We start from the raw sequence: 27,275 nt of genomic DNA on the forward strand, positions 1-27,275 counted from the left end.
ACTAACACTGGAGCAGGGGTCTACGTCAGACATCGAGATTCAAATCCAAATGCTGAGACTTACATGCTGTTTGAGCCTCTTTGTGCCTCAGTTTCCTCAACTGTAAAGTCAGGGTAACCCCATCAACGTCATGGGGTTGTTCTGGGGGTAACATGAAGAGAAGGTGTATGGAGTGCTCAGCCCGGGCTGGCCCCCAGGAGGTGCTCGGTAAGGTTTGCTAAATCTGAGTGAAATGGTGGTCCCTGTTCCCCTGCACCCCCTCCTGTGTTTCACTCAATGCCCACAGAGCCCTGCTTCCTCCTCTGTGGAATGCTCATTAGCAGGGGCAGCTCTCCAAAAAACCTCACCCCCAGGTCTCTGTGTGAGGCCAGGACAGCGTTCCCTGGGGGGCCAACCAGGGCTGCAGAGAATCAGGTCGAGGACCCTGCCAGGCTTGGCCCTGTGTCCACGGCCCCCTCGGGCCAGTGCTCAACTGAGCCAAGGCTGGCCGCTGCAGAGCGAGCATGTCCCGCACCGCCCCAGAGGCCAGCTCTGAAGACGCTGCCTTCCCAGGCTCACACCAAAGCTCTCTCCCAGGATGGAGGCCAACGTGGCTTTCGTCTTCCTGCCATGGTCTCAGGGCCATATCCTGACCCCATCCCGGCAAGATGGGCACACGCCAAAGAGGATTTAACAGGGTCAGAGGCAAGGCCTTTTGAAAGGCAGGTCGAGAGTCCTGCTCCCTTCCGTTCAGATGGATCAATCTCTGACCCTGCCTGGGGATTAATTAAACGTCGAGGCCCAGGGTCTGTAGCCCTCAGTCATACCTAAAATACAGCCTCTGCTGCGGCCGAGACCACTGGCCTTTCCTGGGGCTGGAGTGTGTTCCGTGAACTGCATGGGGCAGAGGCGGGCTGGGCAGGGGGCGGGAGGAAACACTCTTTTCTCCTGCGTCCAAGAGACCAGCCTTGCAGCATTTATTCCCTGGGACAATCTCCAGAGCAAAGACTGGGAGTGCACCAACACATCCTGAGGCCTCAGGGGCCTCTGAATGACACCCGAATCCAGATCTGCTCCTCTTCCTCCTCTCTTCCTCAGTTCACTCCCTTCCTCTTTACTGCTATGCCCACCTCCCCTAAGGCCCGCAGAATCTAAGTATTTGCTAAATATCTCCAGAGAACGTAGGTCTAGAAATCGTACTCGCTGGGGACCAAGCCTTGGCTCCCAAGCCTGCTAGCCAGGAGACCTTAGGTTTCCTTAACCTCTGTCATCCCCGTTTTGGGGTAACTGGGGCTAACTAACACTACCCATCTAAGCGGGATTGTCGGGGGGGATCAATGACTCATGCAGGCAAATAAATTAAGACACTGCCTGGCACGTCCCAAGCGCCAAATAAATGTTGGCACTAAATAAACGTCAGCTGAAATAATGACTACTCAGAAGCGATGCGGTTACACGTCTACACCTCAGTCATCCCAGCTACAGAATGGGCACGTACTTCCCTGCCACCCCCCACCTCCACCAACAGGGAAGAACGGCTGAGCTCTGGTAAATGTTTCCAAAACAAGTATCAGACATGTGTGGGCGAGTCCTAGGGGTGTCTGTGTATTTTCAAACAAACCAGACTTTCAGTGTTTCTCAGGACAAATGGAAGATTTCCATAATTAGAACCTCGATACATAATGGAATCTACTAAAAATCTGCTCTGAGTGTTGAAGCAGACGCTGAGGGTGGCTGTGCGGGGGACGGGGACGCCTGGGGAAGGGGGACGATACTGGCTGCCCGTCCGACTCACAGAAGGTCAAGGACTCGGTGCCAAAAGTCCCAGATGAGGGTGAGGACATTAGTCCCTCAGGCACAAAAAAACCTATTGCATCAAAGGCCAAGGGGACAAAGTTTGCTGCAAGGTGCAGACTGTCAGTCACCAGAGCCCCAGACTCTAGGGCAGATTCTGGAAACGCTTCCATTTAAAAGGACCTTTTGTGGTGGGCTCTGGTAATAATGGCCGCCAAGGAACCCAGCCTCGCGGAGCCCGCCCATGTGATGCTGGGCTCGGTCAGGTGACTTGTTTCAGCCAATGAGATGTCAGCAAACATGCTGCACGAGATGGCTTCAAAGCACCTGTGCAAGGTAATCTAAGACGTTAAGGACCTTAACAGCATTCTGTAAATCTCAAACTACTCTAAAACTAAATGTTTATTATTACGTTGTTTTAAAAAAGTACTTGTGCATTAAGGCACGTGCCCCCGTTGGAAGCAGCCAGGGTCAGGCTCCTGGAGACACAGGCTCGGCCAGCAGCTGCGACAGAACACCAAAGATTCGGACACTTCTTCTACCTGACCATAAATTATTGTTAACTGGATCAAATTTGGGGTCTAGGAAGCCTTTACAGGGGCTCTGTTAACAGTATCTAAAAGCAGTCAGTAGTATATTAGGAAGACTTTCTGTCTGTAGAGTTAAACTTTCTGGAAACTTCCACCAAGTTCTGAGATTTACCAGCTCAGAGTCTTCCACACTGGGGCTGTGGGATGGAGGGGTTGGCTCAGCGGGGACCCCCTGCAGCAGCCCCAAGGACCACCAGGCTAGATCTGGAAGCCTAAGAAACAGCGGTAGCTTTGTGCATGTGAATTACTGAAGAGGAACATACAAAGTCAACCCCGGGCGAGAGACTGCACAGAAGATGAACAGATCTTTGACAGAAGGAGACAAAGAACGGAGTGCGGGTGTGGGGAGGGAAACAGAAAACATCAAGTAGCTTTTCAAACCCACACAGCACTGGGGTGACAAGGATGTGTGTACAAGAAAGCAAGTGTGCACAGCCGCCCCAGCAAGGGTGACACATCATTCCATTCAACAGCCCCTTGGGCCACCTACTTCCCCACTGGCTGCAGGCCTGGTTACATCTGCAAAGGCAGGGGGGGCATGGCCGCACCTGCTGGGAACTTTAAGGACAATGGTTCCCCAGCCCGCCAGCACCGCTGGGCTGACGACATCCTCTGCAGCCTAGAACCCTTGGAAGCAGGAATGTCTATGCTGCAGATTCTCACTGAGAAGCCTGGTTGGCCATTTGAAAAAATATGACTCAACCAACTTGCGTTGGATGTGCTGCGGGTGGCAGGCATGCCGCTGGACTCTGGCAGGGCCTGGATTCTCTGAACCACAGGCTCAGACGCAGGGTCTAGCACAGGGGAGTTTTCAGGGAACGTCTGGTAAACGAGCAAAGTAAATAATAATGTTCAATTCCTTCCAAGAGCTCAGTGTAGGGCAGGTGACCCACTCTGAGGTGTGGAAAAGGCCCCACCAGGCCATACTTCCTCCACCAAAGAGAGGAAACTCAGGCATCATTTCTTCTCCACACCCAGTATCTGCTTTGTTCTGCTAAGGAAGCCAGCCCTGTGCTGGGTGCTGCGCCCTGCAGGGGTCTGTTAAGAAAACAAGACACCCTCACACGTGCTAAGTCCTGGTCAAGGTCAACAGCTAGGGCTGCCATGTCCAGGGAAGGATAGGCCCTGTATTAGTTTCTTACTTTTGCTGTAACAAATTACCACAATGTAGTGGCTAAACATAAGACAAACTTACTATCTCATAGTTCTGGAGGTCAGAAGTCCACAATGGGTCTCACTGGACCAAACCCAGGATGCTGGTAGGGCCGCATTTCTTCTGGAGGCTCCAGGGGAGAATGGGTTCCTTGCCTTTTGCAGCTTTTGGAGGTACCTGCACTCCTTGGCTTGTGGCCCCTTCCTCCATCTTCAAAGCCAGCAGTGGCAGGTTGAGTCCCCCACTGACTCACTCTGGCCTCTGCCTCTGCACTCACATCTTCTCTGACTCTGACTCTTCTGCCTTCCCTCCCACTTCTAAGGACCCCTGTGATTGCACTGGGCCCACAGGACAATCCAGGCTGATGTCATCACAAGGACATCTGATTAGCAACCTTAATTCCCCTTTGCTGTGCAGCCTAACTCATTCACAGGTTCCAGGAATTAGGAAGTGCATATCTTTTGGGGGAGGGGGACATCATTCTGCCAACCACAGGCCCTGAGTTCACTGGGCAGGGGAGTTAGTCCAGAAAGTTTCCTAGAGGACGCGGAACTTGAACTGGGACTCAGAGGACGAAGCCCATCAGGAGGCTGGGGGAGAATGAAGCACAAGCGCAAAGACCCCGAGGGGACAGAGGGAGATGAAACTATAGGCACATCCAGGAGCCACATGGATGGAAACACAGGTGTATCCACATGCAAGAAGGACAGGAACCAGGCTGCAACGGCATGGAGAGGACAGGGGACATCCAAAGACATCCCACTTCTCGTAGTGATGACGCCTACTCAAAACCTCCAGGGTCCCTGAGCTTCTGGGTGTGACCGCTGAGGGTCACCATGATCTACTCCCACCATCCCCTGCAGCAAAGCCTCAACATCAGGGGTCCTGTCCCACCCCCATACACAGACCTGCCTTTTTACCTTTGTTCAAGCAGTTTCCCTGCAGCAATACCCTGTCCCTGCTGGAGCCCCCAAGGGCTCCAGAGCCACACTGCTGGATTACAAACCCGGCTCTAACCAGGTACTGCTGTGTAACCCTGACACCTTTACAACCTCTTGGTACTTGTCCCTCTTCCATAAAATGGGAAAATAATAGCACTCACCTCACAGGGTTGTTGTGAGGATAAAATGAGTTAAAGTTCTGCAATGTGTAGCATATTAAAAAATGCTCAAAAATGTTAGCTGTCACCACCACCAAAACCACCAGCATCACTGCAGGGGTCTATGAGGAAAGCTGTTTTCATAAGAATACTTTGATGTTGTCTGGCTTTTTTACCGTGTTAGTATTTGCATCAAACTGTGTTAGTAATCATTATGTTCTTCATACCACGTATTCACAGTTTAAAAAAAGGACAGTTTTACTTAGCAATGTCCTTGATGAAGCAGTAAAAATTACTAATTTTATTTAGTCTCCTGAGTACACGTCTTTTAAGAAAATGAGAAGTACATTTAAAGCTCGTTTGCTGCATACCAAAGTACAGTGGCTGTTATCAAGAAAAAACATGTGTGTGTCTGCTTGAGTTGCAAGCTAAACTAGCCACTTTTTCACAGAACATCACTTGTGTTTGAAAGAATGACTGACATGGAAACTGCTATCTGACACACTAATGAACTAAGTTTAGAAGTGAACTAAAGGGAGCCCCTTTACCTTTAGGAAAACAACTGACAGTATTTGTTGCCAATGATAAAACTTGGACTTTCAAGTAAAAACTAGAATTTTGGCAAACCTGATCTGTCACCATGACTTTAACAGCTTCTCAGTACTTAAAGACTTTGCTGATGAGATTGGTTGTGATGTTAACATGTGAGCTTTTATTTCGGCTGAGATATGTCAACATTTGGAAGATCTGGGCAGCTCAGTGAACCAACATTTTCCAAATGATCAATGTATGATGTTAAAAAAATCATATGTGTAAATTACACCAGTGGATTTTAATGTAGCAGAGTACAAAGACATATTGGATAAGGTCTCAGATGCCACACTGCAATGAACCTCCAAGAAACTACCACCAAGTGAGTCTTAGCATGGTATCAAAGAAGAATATCCATAATTATCTAATAAGGCAATTAACATACTCCTCCCTTTCCCAACTACGTATCTGTGTGATGCCAGATTTTCAGCCAAAACAACAAATCGCAACAGACCAAAGGAGCAGAGATGAGAATTCAGCAGTTTGCTATGAAGGCAGACATCAACAAGTTTTGCAAAAATGTTTAAAAAAAAAAAAATACTACAATGCTGCTCTTGTCACTCAAATCTTTTTGTTTGGGAAAATATAGTTACATTCCTTTAAAAAATAATTTATTTATGTTAACATATCATGGGTTTATTATTATTTTAAAATACATTATTAAAGAGTTAAATATTCTTTTCTAGTGTTAATTTCTGAAATGGTAAATAACAATAGATCTACACCATACAAACAAAAGCTCTTTGGGGTTCTCAGTTTTGTAAAAGTGTCAAGTGGTCCTTAGACCAAAAAGGTTGGGAAATGCTATCCTAAGAAAGTAAACAGATTTGCACACATGGATCTTTACTGCAGTGTTACATAATGGCAAAAAAGGGAAAAAAAAGAAAAAAAAAGTGGAAACAACTTAAGTGTCCAATAATAGGGAAATGGCTAAATAAATTATGGTACTTCCATTTGGTAGAACATTATGTAGTCATTAAAAATTATGTTTTCAAAGAGTATTTATTGTTGTGGGAACATGCTCAACACTCTTAACGTGCTGTTCAGAGATTTAAAAAGGAAAGCAGAAATTTTCATTATCATTGTCTGTGTGCTGCCTTGATTCCTGGAGAAGCCGTGAGGCTGGGAGTGCTGAGGAAATTAACAGGCACCCCCGAGGGGTCCCACAGGCCACCACATGTGCAGGGTGGGGGCCGTGCAGTCTAAACATATGATGACACCATTCCTTCTTAAACATTCAGGGCTCTCTGCCTTTAAACTCATGATGAGACCGAAATCCTAAAGCGAACATTCCCACGCTCATTCCCAAACAAAGGAATCTTCTAAACCCCCATTTCCCCCGAACTTGGCTCTTCGCTTTGCTTTGATGTTGAAACCATGGACTGACATTTTGGGTGTGTTTGCCCGAGTTCCTAATCCTCTCACGTGCTGGAAAATTCAAGTCTCATCCAAACCCAAAGACTGAGTTGGGGGCAGGGGGGATCTGCCAGGGTGGAGGCCTCTGGGGCTTTGCCTTTTCCCCACCATAGGGACACTGGTTGTTAACAAGTGTTGCCCAACATCTGCTGCTGGCTTTGCTTGTGCATTTATTCTCTCTCTCCTCATTATGGGCATATAAATCCCTTTTCATGCCCCAGACTCCTTCTGCCCACATCTGTCTGCAATTTACTCACCACGTGCTGTGGCTGGTGAGAGGAAGCGTCTTATTTATGACTTTGTAGAATTCCAGGCAGGATGCTCGGGGTGGCTGAGGGTGCCTACCTCACTGCCTTTCAGGAATGCAGCTGCCTTGAGCTTGGATGGGCTTGGGGGTGGGGACAGGGGTCTCAGGTCTGGGCTGCCCCTCATAGGAATAAGGTAACCAACATCTCCAAGCAGATCCCGGGAAGTCTGCTAACCCCCTTCGTATCTGATAATCACTCAGTATTTGCACTAATGGTACTAAGCACTGAACCAAGCACTTTGTATCTCATTTAATCATTGCAACAACTGTATCAACTAGCTACTATTATTAGCCCCAATTATAAGAAAAATAGGTATGGTCATTTCTACCCTCCACTAAAGAACTATGGTTCAGAGAGGTTAAGGAATTTATCCAAGGTCACACAGCTAGTAAATGGTAGAGCTGGGATTTAAGCCCAGACCTGCCGTCCCCATCACTGAGCTAAGAGAGCCTCCCTTCTCTCCCATCTGGCCAACTTCATTCCCAGTGACCACACTCAGAGGGAAGATTGAGGGGCGGTCAATGCAGTGGAAAAAGTTTCTGTCTCTGCGGCTAATTAGCTCTGTAACCTTGGCCAAGTCACTTAACCTCCCAGAACCTCATTCTGGTGTCTCCATCTGAGAAAGGGGGTGAAGAGTTCCTAGCAGGATTGAGGTGAAAGGTAGACAGAGTCTTAGATCAGCGCTGGCACAGAGCAGATGCTCGATAAAGCTTCCCTTTAATGAACACCGACAAGTTCTGCTGCTAACGTTATTATTCCTACAAAGTAGTTGCCCTAGCAGGCAGGCTCTGATAAGTGGGAAGCAGGTTGCAAAGTTTTATCGCCTTTTTTCTTCCAGGAAAAGCAAAGACATTAAGGGGGCTCAAGAGAATCCACGCAGACCCCAAAGGCTATTTTCTCCCCAAATGTTTCACGCCTGAGTTCTCCAAGCACTGAGGAGCCGGCTGACAGGCGAGGCAATGGCTTCCAACCTTTCTCCAATAACCTTTTGAGACTCTTCCTCCAGCCCCTTCTAGCTGAGGATACACTGGCCACATGGTGGTTACGGGTCCACGGTCCCTTTGGTCAAGAGACCACCTGGACGCCTATACCATGTTGTCCTCTAACTCTGGCGCTGAGGAGCGCCCACCCCGATGAGCAAGAGTGAAGCACGGGACACAGACGCGTCCTCCAGGAGAGAAGGCAGCACGTGCACACTGTCCCACGAGGGGAGGCACCAACGGACGCTGACAGTGCTGGAAAGGAGAGACCCAGCTGCTGGGTCAACAGCCTGGCCCAGCGAAGATGCCACCTGCCACTCACGTCTCAGACGGAGGCATCCCACATCTGACCGTGATGGACAATGCGTGGTGGTCACACTGGAGGGGAGTGAGATCTGCACCCACCCATGCAAGATGCAGAATTCCACCCAAAGAAGGGTCAGGGCAGCCCTGGCTGGGGGTGGGCGCTGAGAGGCCCCTGTGTCCATCCACGCCACTCCCCCTGCAGAGGGAGGACCCTAGTACTCCGGGGCCACCAGGGCCCGAGCCCGCATCCCTGGGGAGAGACTTGCGCTGACATCACTCACCCTGCAAGGCTTCTTTGGCTCTGGCTAGTTCCTGCTCCTTCTGGGCCAGCTGGACCCGGAGCTCGGTGGCCGAGAGGACCTCAGAGGACTTGCCACCCTGTGACTCCTCCAGGTCCTTCGCCAACAACTCCTTCATCTGCCGGAGAAGGTGAACTTCCTCTTGGAGCCGGGACACTTCCTCCCGCAGGAGCACTGGGGGAGAGAAGAGCGCACGGTTAGCACACGGGACGCTGGCTGCTGCCCACAAGGTTTTCTGGGGACAGTTTGCAGATGCTGTGGCTTTTTCTGTTTGCTTTGTGTTCAGGGCCTCCCCTACATGAGTGCAGGGAAGAAAACCCCTGAGGCCACTGGCCCCAGCCCCTGTCCTGGACCCCACCCACAGTCTGCAGAGCACACCTGGTGAGCCCCCCACCCCCTAGAGGGTCCCACTGCTGCTGTCACGGCACCGAGAGCGTCCATTCCAGCGGATGACAATCTTAGTAGTTAGCGTCATAGCCAGAGGCATGCCGAGTCAAGCTTGATGTGCACGATCACATTTAAATCACTCAAACCTTCGCAGCCTGGGACTGTCATAACCCCCATTTTACAGATCAGGATGGTGAGGCTCAGAGAGATTAAGTAACTCCAGAAGATCACAAAGTTAGTAGGAAGCAGAGAGCTGGGATTGAACCAAAGCCTGGCTGACTCCAGAGCCTGAGCTCCCAGCTTCACTCAGGAAACAGCCCTAAAACTGCACACTCAAAACATCTCACAAAGCCCGTAACCTCCAGGAGCTCAGTGCTGTGTGGAAACAGAACTTCAGCATTCACACCTGACTGGCCCACAGGAAAACCGGGTGTAATGAGCAGAGACAAGCAGACACCATGGGCAGAGCTTCCTGTGGGACTTAAATCCAATCCTACGTACAGTGAGTCCCCCAGGGATGGGGCCAAGCAGAGCATGGTGTCCCTTAGACCTTGGGGTGCCTCAGGAAGGTACCGAGAGGGTGCACCATCGTCCCATGGAGAGAAGTGTGCTCACTGAGGTGTTGCCAGCGTCTCAATCCTGCCCATAGACACACCCACGCCCAGGTCAGCTCACCTGAGCGACAATGGCCACAGAGCTGCCGGAGGGGCTAGAGGCGGTGGGCAGAGCAGCTGCTCGGCCGTGCTCAGGAGGTGGGCTGTGCGTGCCTCCGCGCAACTCCTGGCAGAGCACATCGAGAGAGTGAACAAACTTAGGACACGGCTGAAGGACATCCTGAAATACTCACAGATGCAGGCCCGCGGGGCTGGCCTGTGCCTACATCCTTAACTCACACGTCACTGTCTCCTCTTCCCACCCTCCGGCCGTCCTGGTCCCTCTCCCTGCAACGTGCCCAGCCCTGCCCAACTTCAGGGCCATAGCCTTGGGGTACCCTCCACCTGGAACACCCTCTCCTGGTTCCTCCTGTGGCCACCTGGTCATGGTGACACAGCCTTCAGCTCCCATCACCTCAGAGGGCCTCCCCCCACCACTGTGCCTGACGCTGCCTCCTCAACTCTACTTAAGCGTGTCCTTCCCAAGCTAAAGGCAGGCTCTGGGGGGGGCGGGGTGAGGGCTGTCTGTGTCCCCATGGCTGGCGGAAGCTCAGCGCACTCTGCTCCGGCCCCTGAGTTCTAGCCTCCGTCCTCCTTGCTCTTTCTCTGTAGCACTCGTCGGCTCTGGACAGCCCTGCCACGTGCACGTGTTTATTTCCTGGCTGTATGTAAGGCCCAGGAGGGCAGGGACCTGGGTCTGTTTTGTTCACGGTTCTGTCCCTGTGCCCAGAACAGCACCTGGCACCCAGCTGCCCCCGAAAAGCATCTGTTGAATGAGCAGATGGAAGAGCCACAACTGACCAGACTTGCCCGGCCGCCGGCCGCCTCATCCTCAGCACAGGCTGCTGCCCCCCCACTGCCTCCCCCACCCTACCCCAATTTCACCTCAAAGGGGACGCTGGGGAGGAGACAAGGCAGCACTGGCTGGACCAGACACATGTTGCTGAGAGCAATGAGCATCCCCACTGCTGAGAGGGGACACATACCCCGTGGGAGTCCAGGGCACAGTCCTTGCCTGTAAGAGTCACGGAAGGGACATGGCTGGCGCACAACTCTGGAGTCACCAAGTCCGTGCCCAAGGCATGTGGTGGCGAGCAAGTCCTCAGACACCTGCCAGCCTCAGACACCCCATCTATAAAATGGGTCATCGGGCTGTGAGGTTCCTCCAGGCACAGGATGTGGCCCTCCTCACACAGGAGGTGCTCCACGTACACAGGAAGTGCTCCATGTATGAAGGAGGTGCTCCATGCACACAGGAGATGCTCCAGGTATACAGGAGGTGCTCCATGTACACAGGAAGTGCTCCATGTATACAGGAGGTGCTCCATGTATGCAGGAGATGCTCCACATACGCAGATGTTCCACGTACGCAGGAGATGCTCCATGTACGCAGGAGATGCTCCATGTACGCAGGAGGTGCTCCAGGTATGCAGGAGATGCTCCACGTACGCAGGAGATGCTCCATGTACGCAGGAGATGCTCCAGGTACGCAGGAGGTGCTCCATGTACGCAGGAGGTGCTCCATGTACGCAGGAGATGTTCCATGTATGCAGCAGATGCTCCAGATATGCAGGAGGTGCTCCATGTACGCAGAAGGTGCTCCATGTATGCAGGAGGTGCTCCATGTACGCAGGAGATGTTCCACGTACGCAGGAGGTGCTCCATGTACGCAGGAGGTGCTCCAGGTATGCAGGAGATGCTCCACGTATGCAGGAGATGCTGCATGTACGCAGGAGATGCTCCATGTACGCAGGAGATGCTCCAGGTATGCAGGAGGTGCTCCATGTACGCAGAAGGTGCTCCATGTAGGCAGGAGGTGCTCCATGTACGCAGGAGATGTTCCATGTACACAGGAGATGCTCCATGTACGCAGGAGATGCTCCAGGTACGCAGGAGATGCTCCAGATATGCAGGAGGTGCTCCATGTACGCAGGAGGTGCTCCAGGTATGCAGGAGATGCTCCACGTACGCAGGAGATGTTCCACGTACGCAGGAGATACTCCACGTACGCAGGAGATGCTCCACGTATGCAGGAGATGCTCCAGGTACGCAGGAGGTGCTCCAGGTATGCAGGAGATGCTCCACGTACGCAGGAGATGCTCCACGTACGCAGGAGATGTTCCACGTACGCAGGAGATGCTCCAGATATGCAGGAGGTGCTCCACGTACGCAGGAGGTGCTCCACGTACGCAGGAGATGCTCCAGGTACGCAGGAGATGCTCCAGGTATGCAGGAGATGCTCCAGGTATGCAGGAGGTGCTCCACATACGCAGGAGGTGCTCCACGTACGCAGGAGATGTTCCACGTACGCAGGAGATGTTCCACGTACGCAGGAGATGCTCCAGATACGCAGGAGGTGCTCCACGTACGCAGAAGGTGCTCCACGTACGCAGGAGGTGCTCCACGTACGCAGGAGATGCTCCAGGTACGCAGGAGACGCTCCAGGTATGCAGCAGGTGCTCCACGTACGCAGGAGGTGCTCCATGTACGCAGAAGGTGCTCCATGTACGCAGGAGGTGCTCCAGGTAGGCAGGAGGTGTTCCACGTACGCAGGAGATGCTCCACGTACGCAGGAGATGCTCCAGGTACGCAGGAGGTGCTCCAGGTATGCAGGAGATGCTCCATGTACGCAGGAGATGTTCCATGTATGCAGGAGATGCTCCAGATATGCAGGAGGTGCTCCATGTACGCAGAAGGTGCTCCATGTACGCAGGAGGTGCTTCATGTACGCAGGAGATGCTCCACGTACGCAGGAGATGCTCCAGGTACGCAGGAGGTGCTCCAGGTATGCAGGGTACACAGAAGATGCTCCAGGTATGCAGGAGATGCTGCAGGTACGCAAGAGGTGCTCCATGTACACAGGAGATGCTCCAGGTATGCAGGAGGTGCTCCATGTACACAGGAGATGCTCCAGGTATGCAGGAGATGCTGCAGGTATGCAGGAGGTGCTTCATGTACACAGGAGATGCTGCAGGTACGCAGGAGGTGCTCCATGTACACAGGAGATGCTCCTCACACACGAAGCACACAGTACTGGTAAGGCAGTGTCCTTTCCTAGGCACCTTACCCCCACCATCGTGCCGCTGGCATTCTCTAAGGTGCGACAATCTCCCGGCTCCCTTGGGATCCTCTGGCCTCAAGGCTGAGCAGGCAGAACGAGGTCCAGGGCTTGAGGGCAGACCAAGGGGAGCAGGACTGGGTGACCCCCACCCTGGTGGCCTTGAAGAAAGGTGGTGCCGACTCTGGCCCCTGTTCCCTTGTCCATTTCACATCACCTCCCCTAAGGCCACGCTGGCCCCTGTAGGAGGGGAAGCCTCCTCCCAGGGCACCTCCTAACCTGAGATTGCTCTCCCCACAGAAGCCTGAGTGAGGGCCCCTGCAGAAGGCAAAGCACGTCACCTCGCTCCCGTGGACAACCGTCACCTTGCTCCCGTGGACAGCCCTCCCCGGCCACCACCCTGTTTGGAATATCAGCTGCCCCATCTGTGGCCTCCCTCAGTTCTGGGAGGCGCTAGATCAGCCCCACCTCAAGCCTCTCAGAGCTGTTACCGCCAGGGGAGCTGCCCTCCCTCCTTCGCAGGTCCCTTCCTGTCGGTCTCAGCGTCACTGTCACTGCCTCAAGAGGCCTAAAACGGCCCCATCCTGTCGGGTGTTGACAGCATGTCAGACAACCTGAACGACACCCGTCCTGACGTGCAGGCTCACTCGTTTCCGTCAGCGGACGAGGCTTCCCGAGAGCAGGGCCCAGTCTGATGCCCCGCGCTGTCCCTCACTGCTGGGTCTCGAGTGCAGGGACAGTGTACACACGACACTCCACAGGTGCTCAGTGATGTCTGTCAAGTGGCTCCATCCACCCAATGAGTATTCACGGGCACCTGCCCCTGCCAGACGCTGCTCCAGGCAGGGGGCACCTGGGCGGGTGCCCCAGACAGACCCACCCTCAGCGGGGTGCTCCCTGACCCCACCATGAACACAGGCCGGAGGCCCCCCAACCCCGGCACCCCAGGGAGGCAGCCAGGAAGGTCCATGTCTCTTAGCGAAACTGCTAAGCAGGAGGTTTGCTTTTGGGGCCCCGTCCCTGCCCTCATGGCAGGCAAACATCTGTGCGGCCTACACGCCAGGCGCAGGGCGTCCAGAAGGGAGAAGCGAAGACCCCTGGCCTCGGAAGCCTCCGGTGAACAGAAGTGCACGCAAGTAAGCACGGCACAAGGAGGGGCCGCATCTGCCTCGAGCACCAGGACATCCTTAGGAAGGCGGTGGCGTTTCAGATGGGCCTCGGAAGACTGGGCCAGTGGTCGTGGGTCCAGCCAGCATGAGCAAAGGCAAGGAGGCTGGGAAGCCAGAGGCACTGAGTGGCCAATAAATGGGTACGAGGTGAGGAAGAGGAGGAGGAAGGCTGGAGAGGTCAGATTATAAAACGTCTTAACCCCAAACACCCTCTGTGCCCTCGCTCTAGCACACCGTCTCTACCAATATCCAAGACTCTAGAATTTTCTCCCCTCCATCAATACTCCCCAATCGCCCATCCTGCCAGGTTCCCTGTTCCCACTGAGCTGTCACCAACAGTCTATTTCACAATAAGGTGTGAGTGACTGCTAACGTATGTCCACTTATATTTCCATTACCACACAGGTAGAAGGCAGGTTTGTTGCTTGTGTGTGTGTTTGATTTTCTTTTAGGGGTGTGACTTCCGGGCCTCCTCAAACTGCCCTGAGGAAGCCACCAAGGTTGTTTCCTGTTGTCTGCAAAGAAGGCAGTGGATTCCAAGAGACTTGGCTTCAGATCCAGGCCTGGTCAGTGCCTTTGTCATAACCCTGCACAAGCCTAGCGTCACTTCTCTGGGTCTCAGTTGTCACGTATGCTGCCAGATTTAGCAAAACAAAGTAAAGGAAAACAAAAAACCAAACAAAACCCTCCAGATGCACAATTCAATGTGAATTTCAGACAGATAACAAATAATTTTTTAGTAAAAATGTCTCAAATATTGCATGGAACATACTTATATTAAAAATTTATTCATCGCCAAGGCGGGAGGATCACCATAGTGCAGGAATTTGAGACCAGCCTGAGCAACATAGTGAGACTCCATCTCTACCAAAAAAAACTTTTTTAAAATTAGCTGGGTGTGGTGGTACGTGCCTGTAGTCCCAGCTACGTGGGAGGATTGCTCGAGTCCAGGAGTTGGAGGTTACAGTGAGCTATGATCTCATCACTGCACTCCAGCCTGGATGACAGAGCGAGACCCTGTCTCTGAAAAAAAAATTTATTCATAGTTTATCTGAAATTCCAATTTAATTGGCATCTTGTGTTTTATTCCAGCAACCCTACTCTCATCCCACGGGTACTCCCACCAGTTCTTCCCAGTTGCCCATCCTGCCAGGACCCCCGTTCCTACCCCCATCCCACGGCGATTCTGACGCAATGAAACGGGGCAATCGCGAGAGCACCTCGCAGGACAGGGGCGGTGAGGCACAGAGCAGAGTCTGGCACAGTCTCCTCTGCACCCCGCACCTAGATGAGAGCAGGGAGCCCGGTGGGGCTGGGTGCCATGTGCCCTTCTCCTTGGCTAACAGTGGCAAAGGCAGATTTTTCCTACGCTCATCTTCCTGACAGATGTACCTGACACCTAGGCCCCACCCCTCCGTCAGGCTCTGAACAAGCTGATGGGAGCCACGAGGGTGGGACACCAGGTGTGGCACCCAGAGGAGCCAAGTCTTAGGAGACCAGGCTGGAAAAACAACTCCATGGAAAGAGAGAGTCTTATCGGAACTTAGCAACTGCACCTGCCCCAGCTGGGTGTGGAGGCCCGGATCTCACACGCCCCAGACTCTTCCAGAAACAGGTACAACCCTAGGACTGCAATCACACAAAGCCTAAGCACTCCCCCTCCCTGGGACTCAGTTGCCTCACCTGTAGAATGGGGGTGATGAGAATAAACAGGAGCCGTGGAAAGCACTCAAGTGTGCCTGCGCAGAGAGGAGTGACCGCAATCTTCAGAAACGACAGAGAAGCTGCAGTGGGAAGCCTTGAGTTTCTCCCTCAGAGGGACTACTAGCTTGCTGTGTGACCTTGGGCAGGTCACTATCCCTCTCTGGGCCTTCATAATATCAGTGCCCTTCGAGGGACCCACTCTTATGAATCTAGACAACTGCTACCGTTCATGCATTTCTCCCCATGGGGGACACAGAGGCCTTGTGCTCCAGTCTACAGCTGCACTGCTCAGAACAGCAGCCACTAGGCATGGGTGGCCAAGGGTGAATTAATTAAAATGGAATAAAATGGCCAACTCAGTTGTGCTGGCCACATTTCAGTGTGCCCGCGTGGCTAGAGGCTGGGGTAACAGCCAGTGCAGATACAGACAGCTGCCATCACTGCACCGCAAAGTTGTCCTGGTAGGTGCTGGGCTGGCGGGCATGAGATGGCATTTATTAAGCACCTGGTACAGCTCAGGCCCCGCGACCCCCTGACAGGAAGAAGCCTTTTGCCAAAGGCAGGAGAGCAGTTTAGAAAGGAGGCATCATTTCTGGAGAAAACTGTCCTGGCTCTGGCCCAAGGACAACAAAAGCAAACATCAACTGTGTACCTTTCTGTTGACGCTGGGCAACCACAGTTGGACCTTGGGGGCAGGGGGGACAAAAGCCACAGACTCACCACAGCTCACTTGGCCCCGGAAGTGGGAAGTACGCGTTGTCTGGGAGACAGCGGCTCTCCTGCCCCAGGGGAGATGCCAGTTACCAACGGTGCTGCCCTTGGGGGCAGCTTTACTGGCAGGCGGGCCAGGCAGCGGAGGTCCCCAGCTGCCTCTTCCCTAGAAACATGGGGGTGGGGGGGACACACACAGAGAAGGGTCCAGACTGGGCGGCAAAGGGAGCTGGGGCAGACCCTGCCCTTCTGCAGCCCATGCCCCCTTAGTTTGCCAGAGAAATAAGTCTCGCTTTTTGAAAATGTCATTCCCCAGCTTCCCTTGCAGCTACGGTTGCCTGTGTGACCCAGTTCTGGCCAGTGAGGGGTAAAAAAACTCCCTAGGAGGACTGCCTTTTAATAAAATGCTTTCTCCCTTCCCCACCTTCTTGCCTGGAAAGTGGACTTAATGGCTGGAGCTGCAACAGCCACCTTTCAAAAAGGAAGCAACACCCTAGGCCTCTTCGTGAGTTGTAGGTTTGCAGACCCTGCCTCCCCAAGCCAAAGGTCTAAAATAACAATAATATAATTCTTGTGTGTTATAATAACTGTTATGCCTTTGCTAAGACTTCTTGAGCACATACGGTATGTTCTGGACTCTGTCGTATTTTACGTGCCCTAACTAGTTCAATCCTCACATAACCCCATGAAGTAGGTCCTATTATTACCATCCACATTTTACCAGTGGGGAGGTTGAGGCACAGAGGAAGTTAATGGCTTGGCCAAGGTCACAGAGTGGAGAGCAGAGCTGGGGTTTGAACCTGGGTGGTCTAGTGCCAGCACCCACGGTCTTGACTCCCACACTGCCTTCCTGGAGGAGAGGGGCTGACGGTGGAGGGAGGGCGCCCCTCGGCAGGGTGCGAGCTCACTCTTGTTTCCCGTAGTAGAGCTGGGTGACAGCGAGTCAGCCACTCCGTGCACGGTGGTGCCAGCCCCCCAGCAGTCCCCCCGCAGCCCCCGCAGAAGGCTGTGGCCATGGAGAAGACTGTGCGTTCCATGAGGGCAGACTCTGCCCTGCTCGGTGCAGGGCCCTGCAGGCACGCAGCAGCGGTGCCAGGTGCAGCGCTGAGACACAGGTGGGCACGTGGGTCTGGGGGTTGGCCGGCAGGCCTCAGTCTTGGCTCTCCCACTTCCCAGCTGTTTGACCTGTGCACAAGTGACCTCTCACCTCTAACCTCTAATGTACAAATGGACCTAAGACCAGTCTCTCAGGCCTGTGGTAGACATTAAACAAAGCAATCAGCTAAGTGGAAGCATTCTGGAAGATTCTAAATGGAGGTCAAATGGAGCTCATCATGGTCATTATTACGGAAAAGGGCGAGGGAAGGCCTTGGCCTCCAGAACTGCAGAACCCTGACCCTGCACCCCGCTCTGACCCAGCAGGGGCGATCACACAGCAGCGAAGGCCGCGTCAAAGGGTTGAAGGCTGAGTCACTAGTCCAGAGAACCAGGGACGCGAGAGTTTGGGGAGTGCTGGGGGGAGGCCAGGCTGAGGCGAGGTCGGCAAGTCCAGGCTGGAAGGCACTGTCCCCGGCTGCCCATCCTGGGTGGACACCTGACATACAGCCAAGCACTCACCTATCAAAACTCGCTGAATGCAAACTGTACACATAAGAGCTGCACATTTTATTGTATGCAAATTATACCTTGAGAAAAAACATACAAATACGGCAGTAACATATTTCAGATTTTCCATTTAAAACTCATTTTTATAGCCCTCCCTCCCTGCCCCCGCCACACAAAACTCCAGGTGCAGAGCCCTACCTAGCCCCACGTCCTCCAGCAGGCCCCAGTGGAAGGTGTACCTCAGTCTAACCCCCACTGATGTTGGTGGCTTTGTGCACGTCGGGGGGCCTGCGTGCCCAGGAAACGCCAGGGTGTTTGCGGGAGCTACACACACAGCATGGGGAAGAAAAATCAAATGCACGGAGAACAGTCCCACACCTGCCACTGACAAATGGAGGTCACTTCCAGATGACAAACGCCCTGCACTGACCTGCCACTATCCCTGTCCAGTCTTGCAGAGACCACAGCTGTTGCCACTCCCGGCCACCGATGCCCTGTGCTGGGCTCCGGGTGTCATCTCACTGAATCCTCACACTGACCCGTGCAGGGCTGGGGGGATCCCCGCCTGAGGCTTGAGACGCTGGTGGGGCGAGGGATCACGCCCAGGCCTGCGGGGTTCTGAAGCCGCCCGGCCACAGACTGGTCCAGCGCCTGGTAGGTTGTGAGCGCTCAAAGATGCTACTGCTCCCCTGGCTGGGGCATATCTGGTCTAAGTGTGGTGTTAGTATACTGGGCTGATGCTTGTTTTAAAAATGAGGAGGACGATTGCCCTTGGAGAGTCAAAGCTTTAAGAATGAAACACAATGACTCTTATGGGCAAAGTCGCCTTAAGAGACAGGGGCTCGCAGGCCCCTAAGGCTGAACAGTCACAGGATGAACGTATTAATGTGTCCACTGAGGCCAGCACTCAGTGGAGGAGGGGAGTTCTGCAAAGGGGGAATCAGAGAGGGGGTCGCTGGCAGAGCCCACCGCCGGGGCAGAGGGGCTGGGGGCCTTCGCCAATGGACCAGGCACCTCCCCTGCACGTCTGTGGGGTAGCTCAGACTCGGCTGCATCCACATATTCCTTCTGCTTTTGAATTTGTTCACCACCTTCACCCCGGTGTTCACAGCTAACACTTTCTGAGCCCCTCGAGCATACTCGATTGTTCTAAGTCTTCACGTGCATTAATTCCCAATCCCCTTAAGAACCCTAGGGGATGCCCCCATTTTACAAAAGGAACCGAGGCACAGAGAGTCAAATACAGGTGGTCCAGGGACAGAGCTGCTGCTTGTACCCACTGAGTTACACCCATTCCCCTGCAGGTACCGCTGCCAGCCTGCAAGGTGCCGCCCAAGGCAGGCGAAGCCTCGTGCACCCTCCCTCTCAGGGCCGGCAGGGAGGCAGAGCCCTCAAACCCTCCCTGGAGAGTTACCACCATGTTCATCCTTTCCCCAGCCTGGGAGGCCTGAGGCCACAGAACCTCAGTCCCTTTGCTAAGCTGACCCGGCTTCTGGGTGGGGCGGGGACTCCTGGGTTTGGCCGGCCCGGGGCAGCAGCAGCAGGACCAGCCGCCCGCTGCAGACCCTACTCCGAGGGACCCTCCGAGCTCTCTAACTGCCCAGAGCTGCCACAGGGAGACTCGGCAGGGTCGTCCTGAACTTAAGGGTTTGGCTGTGGAGAGGGACGTCTGGGAGGCGCAGCCTGGAGAAAGCCAGCCGCAGGGGCTTCTGTTGGCCGCCCTGGGACTCCGGGGCAGGGCGAGTCTGGCCCTGGCAGCACTTCCCTCCGCAGGGCCGACCTCTGAGGCCCAGCCCAGGCTCCCCACTCCTGCCCAGTCCCAAAGTCGGGGGCTGGAAACAGTTCCACCTTCTTAAACTACCACTGTCCCCATTCACCAAGCTGACCCTCCTGTCCCTCCCGCAGTCCCCCTGCCCCTGGAGACAGGCAGGCAAGAGCTGGGACTATGGCTTGCTGGAGATTTCCATGTTCTCTGGGCCTCTGTCATAGGATCCCAACACTCACGGCACGGGGGAAACTCCCCAAATAGGAGGAGGCTCTCAGATAACACCCACCCACTCCCCACTGCGCTGCTCCCAAGGCCTCTCCCAGGTAATTCTTACTACGGGTAGGGGTGGGGGTTGCAGGGACCCAGGTAATACAGCCTTTGTCCTTTTCTCAAATTTCACAGTAATTGTTTTTTCCTCAGGTGTTGTTTACTCTGCCGTCCCTGCAGAGGCTCTTCCGGTGCAGCCGCTGGCCTATAAACATAGCTAAAACCAGACCCTCGGGGCCCTGAGTGCCAAGCTAATCCTCTTCCACCACCTTCCTGCCTAGGGGCCACCGTTCCCTGGGGGAGCTGTGCCCATCCAGCTCACGCCCCAGAAATCCAATGCTCTCCTGGGACAGGGGGCTGCTGTATCAGCTTCACTCACCCCTCACCAAGCACAGACTGAGCTATCAATACAACCGTGTGCCAGGCACCAGTGCCAAGACAAGGTCCCTGCCCCGGAAGGGTGACTGCCACAGGGTCAAAAGTAGAGATGCCCCAGGGAAGCTGAGGAATTGCAAACATCCAGCATGCAGTTCAGGTAGCTCTTAACCTGAGGATTGGTGCCGTAGAATGTGGTTCTCTGGGGTCTGCTGGAGGCTCGGGCACCACCTTCATGGCTGAGGCTGCAAAAATCACTCGGCAGGTACTTCCAGCACCAGGAGGCAAGTGAACCTCCAGATACACCATCTGGCTGGGGGCGGGAGAAGCAGGCATTTGCCTGCTGCCTGGGCAGCCGAGTCCCTGATGGGCTGTGACAACGACTGCTCAGTCCCAACGCCTGTGCCAGGCTGCCTCCTTCGTGGCTACAAGGAGCCTGCCCCTATCTGCTTTCTTGAGCAGGAGCGATGGGGAAGGGCTGGCCTGTCCTCAGGGCCTGGCCAGCGGCCTCGTCCAGCCGTCAATGAGCACATTTCTCACTGGGGATTAGAAGCAGGGGGCTGTGGCCAGCTCGTCGCAAATCTGGTGGGCTGATGGCGGCTGTCCCGGGCCACCCTCTCTGTATAAGGACGAATCCCAGCACACTTGTCAAGCTGAGCCTCAAAGGCTCTGCTTCCTCTGCAGATGCTATGCATTCAGCCTTTTCTTTCCAAATTTCCTCATTATCCACCCCCACACCCAGATTGGGCAGCAGATGTTTCTGTCCAGCTGACATCTACGCTCATTTCTTTTCAATGTAACGCTTCCATTTCCCTTTGGGGAGCCCACTGTCAACACCTGTGGTTTAGGGATGGAAATTTCCGTGACCCAGTCTGGCCAGTCAGAGAACTGAACTGCCCTGGCCACTGTGACTGGTTCAGGAGAGGGCGCAGGACCTAAGCCACTCCAATCAGAGGTCACCTCTGGGCCAGGATCCAGGTGCTCTCCTTACTGATGGGCTCAGGCTGTGAGGACGGAGGCTGAAGCTGCTGGCAGCTATCTCGTCACTATGAGGAGAGCAGCCAGTAAGACGAGGACAGAGTTCAGATAATACCTGCATACCTGAGTCCTGGATCACACCACACCTCAAGTCAGAATCTACCCCTGGACTTTTCAGTTACATGAGCCAATATATTCCTTTTTGTGTTTAAGCCAGCTTGAGTTGTGTTTTCTGTCCTTTGTAACTGCAAAAGAATTGCAATAAACTGCTTCTGCTTCTGGGTGCCCAGCACTCCCCAAACTTGCAGGCTATGAGCTGTTACTCTCCCTTCGGAAACTGGATGAGCAGAAATGGACAACAGAATTTACTTCTTCCCACAAGAGCAGTGAGCACCAACTGCCATCTGGACTTCGATTCTAGCTCTTCTTTGACCGCAGGGACCAGTCCCCCTGGCTTGAAACCCTGGATGGTGCAAACCTTTCAACTTCTGCCTCATGGCCATTTTAAGACTTTTCCTGGCCAAACCAGCCTTTCTCCTCTTCCCCCATCTGGAAGAGTCCTCACACCAACCCCACAGCCCCTGGGGGTTCACCTGAGGATTCCGGCTCCCGTCTGGGTATACACTACATGCCTGGCATTGAGCCTTGGCCCACCAAGTTCTTTCCAATTCGACTCACGGGCGAAGTGCTAGCGTCCTCTCTGTTTTGCAGATGAGGAGATGGAGGCCAGGACAGGTGGGCTGGCTTATTCAAGGTCATAGAGCTAGTCCAGGTGGCACAGCCGGATCCTACCTCAGGCCTGACAGATCCCAAAACTCATGTTCTCACTGGACCAGGCTCCTGGCCCAAAATGCCATGCTGTGCCTATTTCCCAAGCTAAATGCCAGGACAAGGGGTCTGACAAGTAGACATAGAGTTGAAACTGGGCCTTTCTTTGAACTTGGGGTCTTTGAGCTTCTGACGAACAAAATGGCCAAGTCCCCCAGTCGTGGCTGTTGCAACGGTCTTCTCCCCTCCCCAGACCAGGCTCCTGAAGGGCCACATCCAGGGGAGGGACAGCAAGCAGCAGGTGGCATTGCTTGTCTCCCTCTTCACCCCACCATGCCTGCTCCCTCTTTTCCACCCGCAAGGGGAAAAAATTACCAAAACACAAAGAATTAAAATAAAGAAGGCCCAACATGGCCACCAACCGACTGGTGACACCATCAAGGCAGGGAGCACAAAGCTCATTGCAAACAGAGGGAACCACCTTGACCAAGGCCTTGCACCTGCGGGGAGCCCAGCCCCGCTGCCTTTCCCACCCAGAGTCTGAGTCAGCAGCACGACACCCTGCGTCTCAGTTTCCTTCTCCACCCATTACCAGAATCCACAGAATCCACGTGGAAACTGCCTGTCCCGCTTGTCAAAGAGCAGGTTCTCCCATGTCTAGCTCTGGGTGGAAGAGCGACCTTCTTCTCAGGAAAGGGAAAGAGCAGGCATTTCTATCCCCATTTTACAGACAGCCAAACTGAGGCCCAGAGGAAGGTGTCTGGAATCCACAACTTCAACCTCTAGGCCACTGGCTACTACAAGTTGGAAGCCGCATTGGAAATGATGCTCCGGCCTGAACATTCCAAGCCCATCTCAGACACCAACTCAGGGGTTAAATGCACTGAAATGTGTACAGCGCGCCAAGGGCCCCATAAATGTGAACAAGGACGCCAAGAAGAGAAGTGGGTGACCAGAGCTAGGCTGAGGCTCTCCTAGACGAAGGGTGGTGAGCCTGAAATTCCTGCATCGGCAGACCCCTGTGGCAAACAGATCCGGGCTCTCAGAAGAATTTAAACCAAGTCCGACTGTCGTCTAAGCCAATGGCAGACCCGCAAGCTCACAGTCTCAAATGCAGCTTCTGAAGGTGAACGAAGACAGTTAGGGAGTGTTTCCTGCAATCGCATGACCTCTACGTCCCTTCACTGCCCCAACTGTAAAATGGGGACAGTGACTGTTATGTGCAGTGGTTTTGGAACTGGATGGCCTGGTTCAAATCCTAGTTCTGTACTGTAGTAGCTGGCAGGTCCCTGCCCTGTCCTTTTTAGAGAATGGAGACAACAACAGCATCCATCTCTCAGGGCTGCTGTGCCAGGACACAGGAAGGGCTGGCACCTGTAGGTCCCCCACAGGCGCAGGCAGCAGCTGCTGATGCCAGTGCAGAGCATATCTGACCCCACACATGGGGTAGAAAGGAGGGCATGCCAGGCCGGAGCGGACGCCGTCCCTTGGTGGGGAGCTTGCAAGCGCTGCAGGGCAGCTCACAAATCCACAGAACTGACTCCGATGACTCTCTGGCCCAGCTGAGCAGCTGCTCCAGGAAGAAATAAAATATGCTTTGCATACTTTAAATGTTTCACTTATGAAAACTGGCAGGGCCGCCTATCTAAATTGTTTAGCAATAAAGTCACTAACGAGCACTGTTAGAGGTGCTCCCCGCCGGAGCCCGGGCCGGGCAGGGGCGGTGAGGGAGGGCAGGCTGGCCGCCAGCGTGGAGGCCGCTGGGGCTTCCAGAAGGCGCCATCTGGGATTTTTCAGAGGGGCACAGGGATCACATCCTGGTGTCCTGAGGTGAAATCGGATCCTCCCTCTGGAAGCCAAGCCCCGAGCAGGCAGGGGCAGAGGGGAGGGCCCTTCCGGACTGGGCTGTTTTCCCACACTCTGGGATGCCCGGGTTTCCAGCCAATCGAGTTAATTGAAAAATTACCTTGGGCTGAGAAACAGCAGGCCCGGGCCATGCGGGCCTGGCTCACAGGAAACCCCACTCGGGTTCCAGCATGACTGGACTCCCACAACCTGCAGCTGCAAGGCCTGGAGGAGCTCTCTGTGCCAGGCACACGTCCCGTGCAAAGTCCCAGCAACCTTGGGGGTGGTATTATTCCTGCTTAACAGATGGGGAAACCAAGGCACAAAGAGTAAGAGGCCTGCAAGGTTTCTTGTAAGAAGCTTTTATGAACTTCTTGTGACACGCTCGCAAGGCCAGGCTGCTAGGGAGTCTCGGGCCAAGCTCACCTGGGCAGCTTCTTCCTAGGATGCTGTTCTGCACTGGGCCATAGGGTCACCCCAGGGCCACCCCAATCTCACATCCTAACAAACATAACCTGGAAGAAGGCCCAGGGTGTAGACCAGCTGGCAAGGCAGGCGAGAGGCCTCCTGCCCCACCTAGAACAAGACGGTGCACTACGGGTTGATATTGCTAAGCTGAATATAGTGCTTTTAACTTTTTCTTCAAAGTGCTCATTTCTATTATGTTTAAGTCCCAGCTCCCTGAGAGGATTGCAAAGGTGGGTTTTACTGTCCTCATTAAGGGCAGCCAACCCCAAGGCCCAAGGCCCAGCCAGGTCACACAGGGAGCCTGGGGTGCAGGGAGGCCTGAGCTCAGCCCCCCACCGGCCTCTGCCCCCGGCCCATCCCTCCCCACTGCACAGACACCCTGCAGGCGAGGCTGGAGTCACCTCTCCGGGCTCTTCTGCCCATTCCTGTCCTCCTAGGACCCCTGTCTATTCACAGGGCTGGGGGCCCACAATTCCAGAGTGGTCCAACCCCTCTCCAGGAGGCTCCGTGGTCATGGCTTCTGCAACCAAGTAGGAGACCAACAGGGCCCCCCACAACTGTGTCCCTTCTCACCAGGCCACAACCTTCAAGACTAGAAAGGAACCAAGCTGGTTAGCAACACACCCGCATTTCACTCGGGGAGTCACAGCAATGTGGTCTATGAGCCAAATGTATAATCAAGACAAAGAAAAATGTGAGTTTTTTTTTGTGGGGGGAGCATGTGGGATGAGGAGAAAAACTCAAGTCCCCAAGTCACCATTACATCTGAGGACAGAACTTCTTCCCCCACAGGAAAATGTCCCCCAGGCACGAGCCACGCACGGACTTCTAGTTTTGACACTCACTGAGCACCTTGCCTGGGAGGCGGCGTAGTCTGCGTGGTTGGAAACACAGCTCTGGGCAAGGTGGTCTGAGTCTGGTCACAGCCACTTGCTAACCAAGGGACCTTGAGCAAGTGACCTCACCACTCTGTGCCTCGGTTCCCTCATCTGTAAAATGGGGTAACAGTGCCTGTCTCATAGGCTTGTGAGGATTAAACGATGGGCTATACATAAAAAAACAGTGCCAGGCACATGGCAAGTGCTGTACACATTTTGGTCATTTTCCTTCCTGCTTCTCCCTTGAGAGCCACTGCCTTCTGGTTGTGAGACCAGCCCCTGCCTGGCAGCAGTGTCCCTGGCTCTCCAGGGACTTCTGGAATCTCCCGACCCAACCCCCCAGGTGGAACATTCTTTGCTGAGACGTCTCCAGAGTGGGCTTAGAGCAGCTGGGGGCTGACTGCTGGGACGCGGCCCATGGGAGCCTCATCTGGAGGCTTGGGCACCGTTGTGCTGCTGTCCCCCTGGCTTCCTCCAGTTTATGGACTGAAAAAGGTAGAGATGTGGCTTTAATTCCTGCTCTGAGCAGTCGCTGACGTCCCACCAAATGGTTCCCTTGTCTGGCCAGCTCCTCCAACAACTCAACAAGTCAAATGCTGTTTCCACTCTGCATGCTGCCTCTAGGGAGAGCAGAGGAGAAAACTATTCCAAAAATGTAAATTGAAAAAAAAAAAAAAACCATGGCTCTCCACCCCCACCACACACACACACACACACACACACACACACACACACACACACGCACACACACACACAGAGCTTTTCAGAACACAAGACAACCTCCCAGCACTATGGTCTTAAAAACAAGTAGGAAGGCAAAAAGGGAATGTAGAATTTTCACCAGTGGTGACCAGCTCCCAGCCTGCCTTTCTTGGAGGATTACATAATGACCCTGCCAACCCAGACAAGGAAATCTCTTGCGAAGAACACATCATTCTTCCAGGTCCTTCCTCCCTGCAGGAGCTGGGTATCATGAGCCGGAGCACCAGCCCTGACCCAAGCTTGAAGCCCAAGAAGTGCCCGTTGAACTACAGCCAGCTCAGGGAACAAGCCCGGATTTAAGGAAGATTAGATGAGGCCAAAGCCCCCCTAGGACTGCACTCTCCGGGCCAGAGGTGCTTTCATGACCAAACATGATTTTCCTTGAAGCTGCCCCTATCCCTGCATCTCCCAGGAGAGAATGACACCAACTAGGGAAGAGCAGGTTCCAGGTCTGGCTGCTGCAGAGTCAGATTCCAGCCTGAATACAGGAACACATGGCGGCGAGCACAGAAGGACTGGATGCCAACAGCTGGGAACAGGTCGAAAGCTTTTCTTTCGTCTTATGTGTTCTATTCTCGTAAGCTGGGCTTCCCCTGCCCTTCTCACTTGAGCTGAACTTCTGGATCTTTCCTCTTTCCCTCCCCACTCCACAAACCTCAAACAATAGACATCCCTGCAACGTCTGGGCCCTAGGCTGGGGACCTCTTTCCTGACACATCTGCAATACTATGGATCACTCATGAGTGCTTGAGGGGGAAGGAGGACAGAGGTTGTACCCTGGGTCATGTGTACCCTGGGTCATGTGTACCCTGGGCGTACAGGACTGGCGGGGTGGGGATACAAGACAAAGCAAGACACATAAACACCACAACTTGTGATCCTTAAAAACTGCTTCCATGCTTGGGCACAGCAGCAGAAAATAAGCCAATTGAAGAAGTCAGTGTCCTAATCAGGAGCAGGTGTTTGCATTGTAACTCGACTTGGGACAAGAAAAAGCCGTGTGTGGGCTTGTTGCCATGTCTCTCTGGAATTGCAGGCTGATCACCAACCAGGCCAGCGAGGTCACCCCGCCTCCAGCGGGGGACGGCCCAGAGCTGCAGACATCCCAGGAATCCACAGAAAAACTGATGCAAGCTCTGGTTACTCTCTACTCCTGATGCCCATGACAATGAAGCCCAGACCCAGGAGGCCAGGGAACAAGGAGACAGGATAGCAGCCCTCTGGTCCTTCTCCGGTGAACGGACAGCATGAATTTCAGCAGGACCAAAGAGTTTTCAGCTAAGATCCTTTCAGCTGTCACGGCAATTAACGCAGAATAACTCCGGCGCCCAGGAAATCCTCCCTGCTCCTGATCTCTGGAGAAA

The 27,275-nt window shown here is 53.8% G+C and overlaps 1 protein-coding gene across 2 annotated transcripts in view; it reads right to left on the reverse strand.

Moving 5' to 3' along the window:
- Window positions 1–27,275, reverse strand: part of KAZN (kazrin, periplakin interacting protein) — a 108,339-nt gene that overhangs the window by 65,640 nt on the left and 15,424 nt on the right. For both annotated transcript variants that reach the window (XM_045548664.1, XM_045548665.1), the window contains exon 2: window positions 8,498–8,689. In XM_045548664.1, coding sequence (XP_045404620.1) covers window positions 8,498–8,689 — 192 coding nt within the window. The remainder of the gene's footprint in view (window positions 1–8,497; window positions 8,690–27,275) is intronic.

This window comes from Lemur catta, chromosome 3 (assembly GCF_020740605.2).
Source record: "Lemur catta isolate mLemCat1 chromosome 3, mLemCat1.pri, whole genome shotgun sequence".
In the NCBI taxonomy this organism is placed as follows: domain Eukaryota; kingdom Metazoa; phylum Chordata; class Mammalia; order Primates; family Lemuridae; genus Lemur; species Lemur catta.